This window comes from Carettochelys insculpta, chromosome 6 (genome assembly GCF_033958435.1).
Source record: "Carettochelys insculpta isolate YL-2023 chromosome 6, ASM3395843v1, whole genome shotgun sequence".
NCBI lineage: Eukaryota > Metazoa > Chordata > Testudines > Carettochelyidae > Carettochelys > Carettochelys insculpta.
Window position 1 is genome coordinate 71,850,285 of NC_134142.1, and position 12,142 is coordinate 71,862,426.

Below are 12,142 nucleotides of genomic sequence, written 5' to 3' on the forward strand. Positions count from 1 at the left end.
CTTTATCTGCACCCCTTTTCCTTCCTGTTCTCCAGTCTAGCGGTTCCCAACCTTTTCACTAGGGTGGACCTCCCATCATCCCCCAAACCCTTCGTGAACCACCATCAGAGCCAGTTCTAGCTGTTGTTATGTACACATCTTTAAATGAAAAAGGAAACAACAACATAGGTTTTCCGACAGCAGTTAACATTATTGGAAGATATTTAATTTAAAAACAACAATAGAGTAACTGGCAATTTAACTTATTTTCTATGATCTGAATCTGTGATCTGAAGAAGTGGGTCTGTCTGAGGAAAGCTCATCACCTAACAAATTATTTTGTTTTTGAAGTGATACTTGACTGCTGATTTTTTTTGTTAGAATACAGACTAGCACGACTACCTCTCATTTTCTACGATAATTTTTATTTACCTTTTTTTTTCCATGGACCCCCTGCAATACCCTCAAAGACATGGGCCAGTGGACCCTAGGTTGGGAACCACTGTGTCTAATAGTCCCTTCCCTAGTTCTTCATAGGAGCCATGTATTCAGTTAATATAGTTTTTCTTGTTAGTGATTTTACAGGTAATGAAAAGCCTGAACTCTTCCAGCTGCTTTCCAGCCAATTAGAAAATTGCATTTTTTATTCATGAATTCACAGACAAGGGTTTCAAGTCAGGTTTTATTCATATAAATATTAAGGTAGAACAGGAAGATCAGTGCCACCCAGGAAGTTCCCATCATCCTATCTGTCCTGCTGCTATTTTGCATCTCCTTTCTTGTCTCCTGCTACTATTTTCAGGATCTCTGGAGCTGGACGATAGGCAGGAAAGGCCTCCCAGGGACTATTTAGATCAAATTTCCGGAACTCCTGAGACAGCTCCACAGGCTCTGCCACAACCCGTTTCACCTCATCATCATACCGCAGCTGCAAGAGGGCAAAACAAGCTGGTCACCATTGATTGTTCCCAGCCACTAAGCAGTTTCTTCTGTTAGCCAAATACAAAAAGTGTCATGTTTGCTCCAGCTGTTTAGTTCAAAGCTCAGGACACATGCTATAAGGAGAATCAGGCAAAGTGCAGATATGTCCCATCTACGTCAGTGACGCACCTCAAGCCTCACCCCTTGCTACTCCAGTTCTGTTTTCCCAGCCTCAGCTCAGCAGATGTCCTTTGGTCCTTCCCTACAGCCCACTCTGCTATTTCACTTCTGACCTTCCTCTCAAAAGGAAGTTAAAGCACCTAAGCCTGACCTGCATTCTTATCTCTTCTAGGCCCCAGATTCTCCTCAACAGATTTTCAGTTGTGAAAATGCTTTGCAATGCAGTCACGTAGGACTAGGTGGAGACTAAACAAATTCATTTCATTTGAATCTAGGTTAGAGAAATGAGGTGCAGGAAGATAGCTCAGGCAACTGAAGGTGATGGCTTTGGAGACTTGCCTTTGGGTTTGAAACATCTTCACTCCCTGGAAACAGAGGTTCCCAATGGATCAGCTCAATCATTTTTTCCTCTGAGGGAGTTAAACTAAGTCTTCAAGCATTTCAGTGAGTTTGATCTTTGGGATGGGGCACTAAAGGTAGACAGATCTCTTTTCTGGAAAGCAAAACTTTTTGCTGCTCTTGTATAGGAGGAAAGATTTGCACCATGTCTCTGTACCAGAACTTCCCTATAAAGCAGGGGGCTGTGCTACATTCCAAGTGGAACCTGTACAGCCTGAAAAGCACTAAGAAAAGGTGAATGATCATTAAGCTAACATTCCAGAGTTCTGTAACAGCCATGCCCCAGCTCTGAAGAATAAACAGTGGCAAATCACAGACTGCCGCTGATCAGCACCTGATGGAAGGGGAACAGTTTGGGTGCTGAAGGAACCCCTTTTTGCTCCCCTCCTAGGTTCACAGAGGGTGCAGTCCTGCAGGCTGGACAGGCAGCTGGGGTGCATCAGGAGTTAGCCAGCAAATTAAAGCACCCGGGGCCAGTTAAGGCCTCCAGGCTTTCTCTAAAAGGATTTCCCCAGGTGGCAGGAGAGGAGGGGAGTGGTGCCCAGAGAGGAGGAGGCTGGAGAAGAAGAGTGGACCAGACCAGACCAGACCAGCCACAGGGTAAAAGGGGAGGAAAAGACCCCAGAGGATAGTGGTGGGGGAAGAGGCCCAGGGAAAGGTTGCTGCCACATGGCAGGGGCAAAAAGCTCCCACCAGCTCCCTCGTTTCTTAGGGTCCCTGGGCTGGAGTCCAGAGCAGTGGGTGGGACTGGACTCCCTGACCCCCACCACTTCCCCTGGAGGGCAGACCAACTGGGGCAGAGCCTGAGCAGCTGGAGCCTGGCAGAGAGGAACCTGCTCCACCCCAAATTCAGACTGGCCTGGGATGAGAATGGCTCGGTAAAGGGAGACCCTTGCCTTCAGGAAGTCCCAGGGCAACGAAAGGGGCCTCTGTGAGTCTCTGAGACACCTGGAAGTGCAGAACCCTTGAAAGGCGGTTGAGGGCTTCGTCACAACAGGTATTTTGAACGTAGAATGAACCAGAAGTCTGCTTACCTCCACATATCCAGAGAGTGGAAAGTCTTTCCGGAACGGGTGGCCCTCAAACCCATAGTCTGTTAGCATTCGCCTCAGGTCAGGGTGGTTGGCAAAGAAGACCCCATACATGTCCCAAACCTAAAAGGAAAGAAACCAAACAATCCACATCACTGTAGCGGAGTCTCCGTCCCCGGAGGTGTTTAAGTCCCGCCTCGACAAAGCCCTGGCTGGGCTGATCTGATGGGTTTGGTCCTACTTAGAGCAGGGGGCTGGACTCGATGGCTTTTTCAGGTCTCTTCCAGCTCTATTGTTCTACAATTCTATGGTTGCATCTTACAAAGCTTCTTGGTATACTTCAGAGGCTTAGAATTGCCAAACCTCATCTAAGAGGGGACAATCCAAAGAAAATCTCAACCCAAAGAAAATCTCTTCCCAAAACAGGACTGCCCAATGCACCATGGGAAGCCATCCTCCTCATATACTGTATAAACAATGTGTAGGCTAGATGCCTGGCCAGTGTAGTGACTGGACACTTGCTCAGAGGAACTGCTCCTAGATATCAAGGCCAGAAGGGACCAACGCGATCATCTAGTCTGACATATATAAAATTATGGGTTTTAAGGAGGCTTGGCAAAACTAATTTTTTTATTTGCCCTTTCAACAGATAAGAGTAATGTTTAAGCATCACCCCACCCCCCCAGCATTTTAGTTTTCAGAGCTATGCGAACCATGGGTTTTAAGAAGCATTTTTCCAATTTTAATCTCCTTAAATTTTCACAGCTGTGGGAAATTATGGGGGGGAGGAAGAATCATAACAACCGTAAATGTTGAGATTCAAAAGTTAGTTTTATCATTGTTAAAACACAAACTGTCATCATCACGTCTATCCTAAAATCAATCTATATTTTTCTTACTTTGCCTATCTTTAAACCATTGGAAAAGAAGGAGTTGGCAATAGCAACTCCAGTGGATTGCTCCTCTTTATGAAAGGTGCAGAACACGAGCTCATCATCACAAACACCCTCTTCCGCCAGAAAAACAAATTTAAGACCTCAGGGCAGCATCCTCAATCAGAGCACTGTCACGTCATAGACTATGTCATCATCTGCTCTTGGGATCAGCATGATGTCCTTCTCACATGTGCAGTGACCAGTGCTGATGACTGCTGGACCGATCACTGACTTATTTCATCCACAATGGCAATGAGGTTTCTCATCAAACAGAGAAGTCAGAGGAAACAGATCCAACAAAACATCAACATACAAGGCTTGAAGCACCCCATCAGACAAAGTGACTTCCATTTGGTGCTCCAAAGGAAGCTGCCAACAGTACACCCTAAAGATGAGAAAAAGCACTGGTGTCATCTGAAAAATGCCATCATTGGAGCTTGTGGAGACCAAACACCCAGTTTGGAATGCACAGGAGCAATCACTCAAAGAAGAACCATGGGCTTCTGGGAGAATTTCTTCTCATCAAACTACGCCTGATGTTTCCAGGACCGGTAGCCAAATCTGGCTTCTGAGAATTTTTAGAAACAGCAGATATGATCTTCACGATCTGGCAACTGCAAAAAAAAAAAAGGTTGTGAACACAACCAAGCTTTATACATGAATTTCATTGACCTGAGCAAAGCATTTGACTCAGGCAAGTGTAGCGCCCTGTGGACCATCCTCCCAAAGATCGGCTGCCCCAAAAAAATTAATTAGCCTCTTGACGGTGCTTCATGACAACACAACTGTCACAGTATTGAGCAACAACGGATCCCAAAGCAACCCCCTTTGAGATCAAAACAGGAGCAAGCAAGGCTGCCTCATTGCCCCAATCATGCTTCTGCATCTTCGTCACCATGACCCTTCACCTCATTGATGGCAAGCTTCCAGATAGTGTGAAAATTGTCTATAGAATGAATGGGAAGCTTTTCAATCTGAGGAGACTGACGTTGTGGAGGTCTTGCTTTTAGCCTTCAATCATGGAGCTCCAGTATGTGAATGACAACACGGTTGTTACTCTTTCTCCCGCAGCCTTTCAGACCATCTTAAGTGCCTTCACTTCACTCTCAGCCTCACACTGAACATTGAAAAGACCAAGATGCTCCACCAACCCTCACCGACAGGACAATCTCTTATTCCTGCTATTGAAGTCAATGGAGAACTGCTGGAAAATGTGGAGCACTTCCCATGCCTTGGAAGTCATCTTTGCACTACAGTTGACTTTGATGCAGAAATACAGCATTATCTGAGCCATGCAAGTTCTGCTTTCACCTGCTAGAGACAGAGGGTCTTCGAGAACCAGGACATCTATCCCAAGACAAAGCTCCTTTTATACTGTGCAGTGGTTGTTCCAACACGACTGTATGCATGTGAAACCTGAACATACAAGCATCATTTGAAGGCACTTGAACAATATCATCAACGCTGCCTCAGGAGAATCCCAAATATCTCTTGGAAGGATAGGTGCACAAACACCAGCATCCTAGAAGAGTTGAACTTGACCGTCACTGAAGATGTTATCATTCATCAACAACTTTGTTAGACTGGTCACATAATTCGGACGTCTGATCAATGCCTCCCAAAACAGATTCTGTTTTCCGAATTGGAGGAAGGACAGAGGCGCATTGGGGGCCAGCAGAAGCGGTGTAAGGCATGCTGAATGCACACATGGAAAAAGTGCAGCATCGGTGTCAACACTTGGGACGACCTTACCCAGGACTGTCCGCAGGGGAGAACAGTCATCTGTGTGGGGATGGTGCAATTTAAGAGGTCCTGCCACAGTGCAGAGGAGGAGGAGAAGAAAAGAGCATCAAAAACTGCCGTGCGCCCTTCCAACAACTACCACCACCTATTCCTTCTGTGATAAGATCTGCTGCTCCAGAATTGGGCTGATCAACCATGAACTCAAACAGGAGGGTGATATGAAGATGTCCTACTCAGTACTGAGTGACTGCCAAGACCTATCTTTAAACTTCTGTCAACACCAGTGGGGAATTTTTTTCCTACGAGTTTGCGTATGGGACATTTCCAACATTTACCTATTTAAAAAAAATCTTTCCAAGCCTATCAAATAACACAGGCCGTAAAGCTTTCCCAAAAACAGTTGTTTGAATTTGAGCTTGAATTTGAATCCAACCTTAATTTAAAAACTGCCAGTTAAACAAATTCAGACTAGAAGGAAGATGCAAATTTTTAACAATTAAGGCCATTAACCATTGAAACAACCACCATCGTTTCTACATCTTAGAGCAAGAGTGGACTATAATTTTGGATGGGGGCCACTCCTAGAATTTGGAAAGTGGTCAAGGGCTGCACTCTTCCATATTCATGGAGGTGGTGCAGGATCTGGGATGGAGGTTAGGTGCCAAAGGGTTTGGGGTGCAGGAGGGGATGTGGAGTCTGGGAGAGAGTTTGTCCTAGACCTGATTGTGACTTGGGGCAGGGGACTGTAGTGCAGGGATACAGCTTGTGACCTCAGGCAAAAGGAGGTTGTGACCCATGATGGGGGGGCTGGGGTGTAGAGTCTAGGAGGGGTATGGATGCAGGAGGGGCAGAGGATTTGGGATATGTGAGCTATGGGAGCAGGACGTGGTGTAGGGGTCTGGGTTGTGAACCAGGGGACAAGACTGGGGTACAGGGATGTGGAGTATGAGTGCAGGAGGAGGGGAGAGAGTCAGGGTTATGTGGGGAGGAGTCAGAAGGTTGCAGGGAGGAAGGAGCTGGAGTGCCAGAGACAGGCTCTGGTTGGGAGATTGACCTGGGCAGCTTCTGTCCAGCTGTCTTGCAGGGACCTGAGAGGGGCTCTCTGCCTGCTGCAGCCCCAGACTACTCAAAACTGCTCCCTGCTCCATGTGACTCTCTGCTCCAGACACTAAAGGGAGTGAGGCTTTGCACGCTGCCATGGTTTATGGCCACTAGAAGCTGAGAGATTTGTGCAAGGGGGCGGGAGCAGCACGTGAAGCCTCTCCCCCAGCTTATTACCTGAAGCAGAGAACTACATAGAGCAGATGACTGGCCTGTGCCTGAGGCAGTCCATGAGCTGGATCTGGTGGATTGGTGAGCTGGATTCAACCCATGGACCGTATCTTGCCTACCCCTGTTCCAGAGGATAATAATCTTATTCGGAGTAGCATGGGTTTGCTAAGAACACGCCAAACCAACCTAATTTCCTTCTTCCGTTGGGCTGAGTGGATGGGAGAAGCAGAAGATATGCTATATCTTGATCTGAATAAAGCTTCTGGACATAGTACCACATGACATTGCCATATGTAAAGTAGGGAATATGGCCTTGATGAAATTACCATGAGATGGGTGCACAACCTGGTTAAAAGACTGTACTTCATAGTTATCAATGGTTTATTGTCAAACTGGGAGGATGTCTCTAATGGGGTTTCACACTATTCAATGCTTTCTTTAATTGCTTGGATAACAGAGTGGAGAGCATGTTTATAATATTAGTAGGTGACACCAAACTAAGACGGATTGCAAGCACTTTGGAGGACAGGATTAGAATTCAAAATGACCTAGGAAAAACATAGAATTGGTCTGAATTCAACAAGCTGAAATTCAATAAAGAAATGTACCCCATTTCACTTTGGAAGTGGGGGAGGGAAGGAGGAGAGGGAATCAAAACGCACAACTACAAAGTGAGGAATAAATGGCTAGTTGGTTTGAAAGGACCTGAGATTATAGTGGATTACAAATTGAATGAGTCAGCAATGTGAAGCCATTGCAAAAAAGACATTCTAGGGTATCTTAACATGTGTCTCATCCAGGAAGTAACTGTTCTGCTGTACTCAATACTGGTGAGGCCTTAGCTCAAGTCTTCTGTCCAATTCTGGGCTTCACACTTGGGAACAAATGTGGACAAGCTGCAGAGTTAAGAAGAGAGCAACTAAAAGGATAAAAGGTTTCGAAAACTTGCCTTATGAGGAAAGGTTAAAAAAGTGGACAAGCTTAATCTTCAGAAAAAGAAACGGATGGGCGGACCTGATAATCTTCAACTACATTAACGGCAATAACAGGATGGTGATCAATGGGTCTCCATGTCCACCAAATACAGGACAAGGAGTAATTTAATCAAATTTGTAACAAAGCACATGTTAGGTTAAATATTTGGAAAACTTTCTAACCAGGAGGGAAGTTAAACTTTAGAACAAGTTTTTAAAGGGAGATTGTAGAATCCTGGTCAGAGGTATTTTAGAACACCTTGGACAAACATCTGTTCAGGAGGGTCTAAGTTTACTTGATGGAGAGTTGGACTTGATAAGCTCTCAAGATCCCTTACAGTCCTATGTATCTGATCCTAAAGCTGTTCCAAAGTTTAATGATCCTCGTTGTTAAAAATCTGTTATTTCCAGTCTGAAGGTTTCTGATTTCAACTTCCAGCCACTGGATCATCTTATGCCTTTGCTCAAAGCCTTCAGTACAGCATCAAAGGACTCTTCTCCCATTCCCAAGGGCAACACCACTCTTTGCTGTCCAGTCCCCAGAGGAATAGGGTTTTATGGCAGAAACATGGCCTCCTCCACCCCCATATGGATCCTGTTCCCAAGCACAAAGTCCCTGGAAAAGCACACTGGAGCTCACCTCTCTCTCATACCAGTTTGCTGCCTGGTACACTGACACTGCTGAATCAATGGGCGTCAATTCATCTGTGTATGTCTTCACACGGATCCGAGAATTGAAGCGTAGAGACAGGAGATTATATACAATCTAAAGGGAATTGAGAAAAAGCAAACCAGTTTGTTGTGTCCCACCTCACTTATAAACTGTCTCCCAGAACAATTTTTATTGTAAGATACCATCTGAACAGGCACAGGCAAGAAAGAATAAAGGTTTTCAAGATAGCTTTCCAGTGAGTCCATGATAGCACTTCATGCCTATCGACTAAAGGTAGTCACTCCATAGTTAAAACTTAAAATAACTTTTCTATTATTGACCTGATTTATGAAAAAAACCAAAACCCACCACCTCTAATTTTCCAAGAAATAAACTGACCGTCCGGAAACGTAATTGACCACGTGAAGTGTTAAGATATATAACCTTACATTGTGCAAAGCAAGTGGGAAAAAAATGAAAAAGTTTAACTTGACCAGTTTAGAAAATAAGCAGAAATTGGATACAGCTGTGGAGCAGTCTCCACAGTCCAGACACCTATACTCTAAGAGCCCAAGAATCCCTAGAGGGAAACAGTCTGATGCTGGGTACCAGGCTTTTATGGAGCTTCCTACATACTGCCTCCTTCCTTCAGGATGTTCTCAGAACTACAGCAGCACAGAATCCTTCAGGCTTCCCTCACACCTCAACAGTGTTCTGTATTTGCAAACTGGAGAGCTGGGCTCTGCTCAGTTCAGTAGCCCCTAATGATGGCTGGCAGTTCTGCAGCACCAGTTCCATGGGGGACAATGAAATACTGAATTGGGTAGTGGCACAGACTTTGCCTAGCAGTCTTGCACTTGCCTTGTGACCACCAGAGACAGACACTTCTTGTCAGAGTGCCTCAGGTTCACTATTTAACTGGGCACGTTAATGATGTGCCAGTAATACAACTGATTCTATGCTCTGTGGATTAAGCAAGCCCCAATGCTCTTCCAGCAGACAAGCATAACTAGTGCAGAAAGCAAAGACCATAGCCAAAGCTATAAGCAACTGCTTATCTTAAACTACATCATCTTCTCTAATCCTTTGTACCTTCAAGGAATAGCTCCTACCTCAAAACGGTATTGTCGAGTCGGGATATCAACAACAGTCAAGTCAGCAAGGGATTTAAACTGTGCATTGGTGTGATCTCGAAGGAAAATCAAAATTGGAAGAATGCCATCAGGATGGATAAGTATCTCCAATTCACTGAAACAGGTCACCTGTGGAAAGGAACAGAAAGCGAATTAGGATAGACACTGAAGGGACTGAGTAGTACATTGAGTAAAGCAGGATTTTCAGATCACGAATGTTTGAACCACATGATCAGGTATATCACATTACATCAAGAAACTCAATAGCAGAAATGGTTTTTAGCCCGCTCTGTCATACTTTCTCACTCAAGCAGTAGGTGCCTGTAAATCTGTGGATATCTGCTTCCTAACCACAGACCAGTGTTCCCCCTAATTTATTCCATCATCGGTAGAATAAATTTTGTTATTTGGATGAAGGCATGCGTGGCTGTGCACCACCCACAGAAACACCTGGTGCCCATTGCGAGTGGCAGGGGTACTCTGCTAATCAGCTAAGCAGCACCTGTCCAAGAACTGAGCTTATAGTGAACACAGCTACAGACCATGTTTGTAGATTATGGATTTGTAGATACAAATATCCATGCAGGGATCTACCAACTAGCTCCTCACTACACATCTCCCAAGCTAGAACGATTTGATTGATTATACTTACCTGCACTTGCTGGACATATTTGGGCAGAATTTCAGCCACATACTTTCCAAAATCACAAAGCTGCTTCTGGGTCACTTCATCCTTTCGTCTAACAGTGGCTAGAAAGAGTAACAGATTTCTCAGGGCAAGCTACAGAAGAAGGAGCAGCAACTCCCTACTCACACTAGCTAAGTATGACCGTAGCCAGCTTGGCAATAGGGACCAGCCACATCTGAGGAGACAGGCCATGAGAACTCAGTGAGAAAGTGTGATGAACTAAATGGTTACCTACCAATACCAGGAGTCTAATCTGTGGCAACATACAACATGCATAGCATATTTAAGAAACAGACTTTGGTAAGTGGACAACACTACTTCAGTACCCAGCTATCAGGTGCCAGATAACAGAACACCCTGTGTTAATGAAAATGAAACTACTTGCACCACACAGTAGAATTAAAGGTGATGTGGAATATAGGGGATGTTAGAATTCAGTAAAAGGAATAAAGTCAGAGAGAAGTTGAGAAAGAACATGTGCAAACATTTCCCAAGACGTTTAACAGACTGATTCTTGATAAGAGAACAGTTTCTCCAGCACATAATGTCTTAGTTCTAAGAGCATAGTCCCCATTTTTCATATAATGTTCCAGCATCTTCGCAACCTTTTTCACACCAGAAGTAGTCTTAATTTGCATTTTGTCAACCAAAACATTTGTTTTTGCTGTTCAAGATTTACTAATACACAGAATGAGATCTGACATGATCACCAAAAATAGTCTAATGAAAACAGTATGACGTTCAATACACCAAAGAGAGAAGTGTCACGAGTCTGGACATAACCACAGCTCTTCTTTTGCTCAAAATGCTTGTTAACATTTATTCTTCTGTATTTTGTGACAAACCCATTCAGCTAAAAGATAAAAATTCTCTTCTCCTTTCAGAAATAGGCAGGTGTTACAATTGAATCAGAACCTGGCAGTAGGAGCATCAACACAATTTGAAAGAGTAAGGGACAGAGATAAACGAAAATGCAAAAATGTTCTGGGCTGATTTTGAACATATGGGCACCTTACTAAGTTTTCTAAATGATATCTGCTATACAGACTTCACGGGTTGGTGAAATAATAATACATTTGAACAGACTTACGATGAGTCTCTGTTGGGGAGCTTCCCTCAAAACGAGCTTGCAACAGCACTGCAGGGCGTGCAGCAGCTACAAAGAGAAAGCGCATACATGAAATGGTTTTCATCACATACTCCATCTTAGTAATAGGGGGAACATCTTCTTTCCTGCACTCCAGAGACTAGAAGATTGATTCATGTTGCTCCACCCTGGTGATATGATATCCATTTTAACATAGGAGAATTAAGCCTGACCTCCACTCCCCAAAGCATAATTATGTAACGTATCGAAAATACTTTAAAGGAAATCTGAATGTGTAGTCCAACAGACAAATGCTACTCACAAGTTTTACCACAGAGGCCTATTCGCTCTACTAAGTGCTATACAAAAATGAAGGCTATGGTGAGAACTTTTCCACTCAGCACAATACACCCTTCTCTCCTCACCCAAAAATCTGATTAATCACACTTTCGGACAGCACACCAATGTCGGAACCGTATGCCCAACTATTTTACTTAGTCACAACTAGAGCAAAAGCTAATATAGTGGTACCCTGCTTAACAGAGAGAAAAAAGCAAATACAACATGGATCTCGGAAATCCCGTCTTTCTTTCCCGTGATTCAAGCCTCCTCTCAGAAACATTAACTAAGTAGGCATGTAACCGCACAAGACACGGGCAGATTTTTACTAAACGCGGAGTCACAAACAGAAGCGAGGCCCGGAAACACAGGTGGCAAGTGAGACACAGAAGACATTTGCCACTTAGCCATACAGAACACACAGGAATCAAACTTCCCCCCGCACAGCACTAGCCGACCCAGCCAGGCAGAGAAGGGACGGACAGACAACCTCTGCCATCGAAACACTCCAGGAAAGCCTGAAAGGGGACACGGGGGCAACCTGCTCCAGCCAGAAGGGCTGCACATAGGCTGGGACTATCAACCCCGCCCCTCGCCCCGACCCCCGCTAAGCCAAAGCCCAGCTGCCCTTTCCCACCCCCAATGCCTCACCTCTCAGGCCGGCCCGCGCCAACCCCAGCGCCGCTGCCAACATCCCGCCGCGCAGAGTGAACCCGGGACACGGACAAACAAGGACACGGACCGGAACCGGAAGGCGCCTCTGGAATTGAAGTCCCCCCGTTCCCAAACCGGAAGCAGAAGGTGTCACA

At 44.9% G+C, this 12,142-nt stretch overlaps 1 protein-coding gene across 1 annotated transcript; it reads right to left on the reverse strand.

The window, feature by feature from the left end:
- Window positions 1–591: 591 nt before the first annotated feature.
- On the reverse strand, window positions 592–12,139 carry NDUFS3 (NADH:ubiquinone oxidoreductase core subunit S3). Its single transcript, XM_074997251.1, has 7 exons — window positions 11,985–12,139; window positions 10,998–11,063; window positions 9,872–9,969; window positions 9,199–9,348; window positions 8,075–8,200; window positions 2,514–2,633; window positions 592–907 (listed from the first exon to the last, which is right to left on the reverse strand). The coding sequence occupies exons 1-7, from the start codon at window positions 12,025–12,027 to the stop codon at window positions 740–742; spliced, it is 771 nt and encodes a 256-aa protein (XP_074853352.1). The 5' UTR covers window positions 12,028–12,139; the 3' UTR covers window positions 592–739.
- Between the last annotated feature and the right edge of the window lie 3 nt (window positions 12,140–12,142).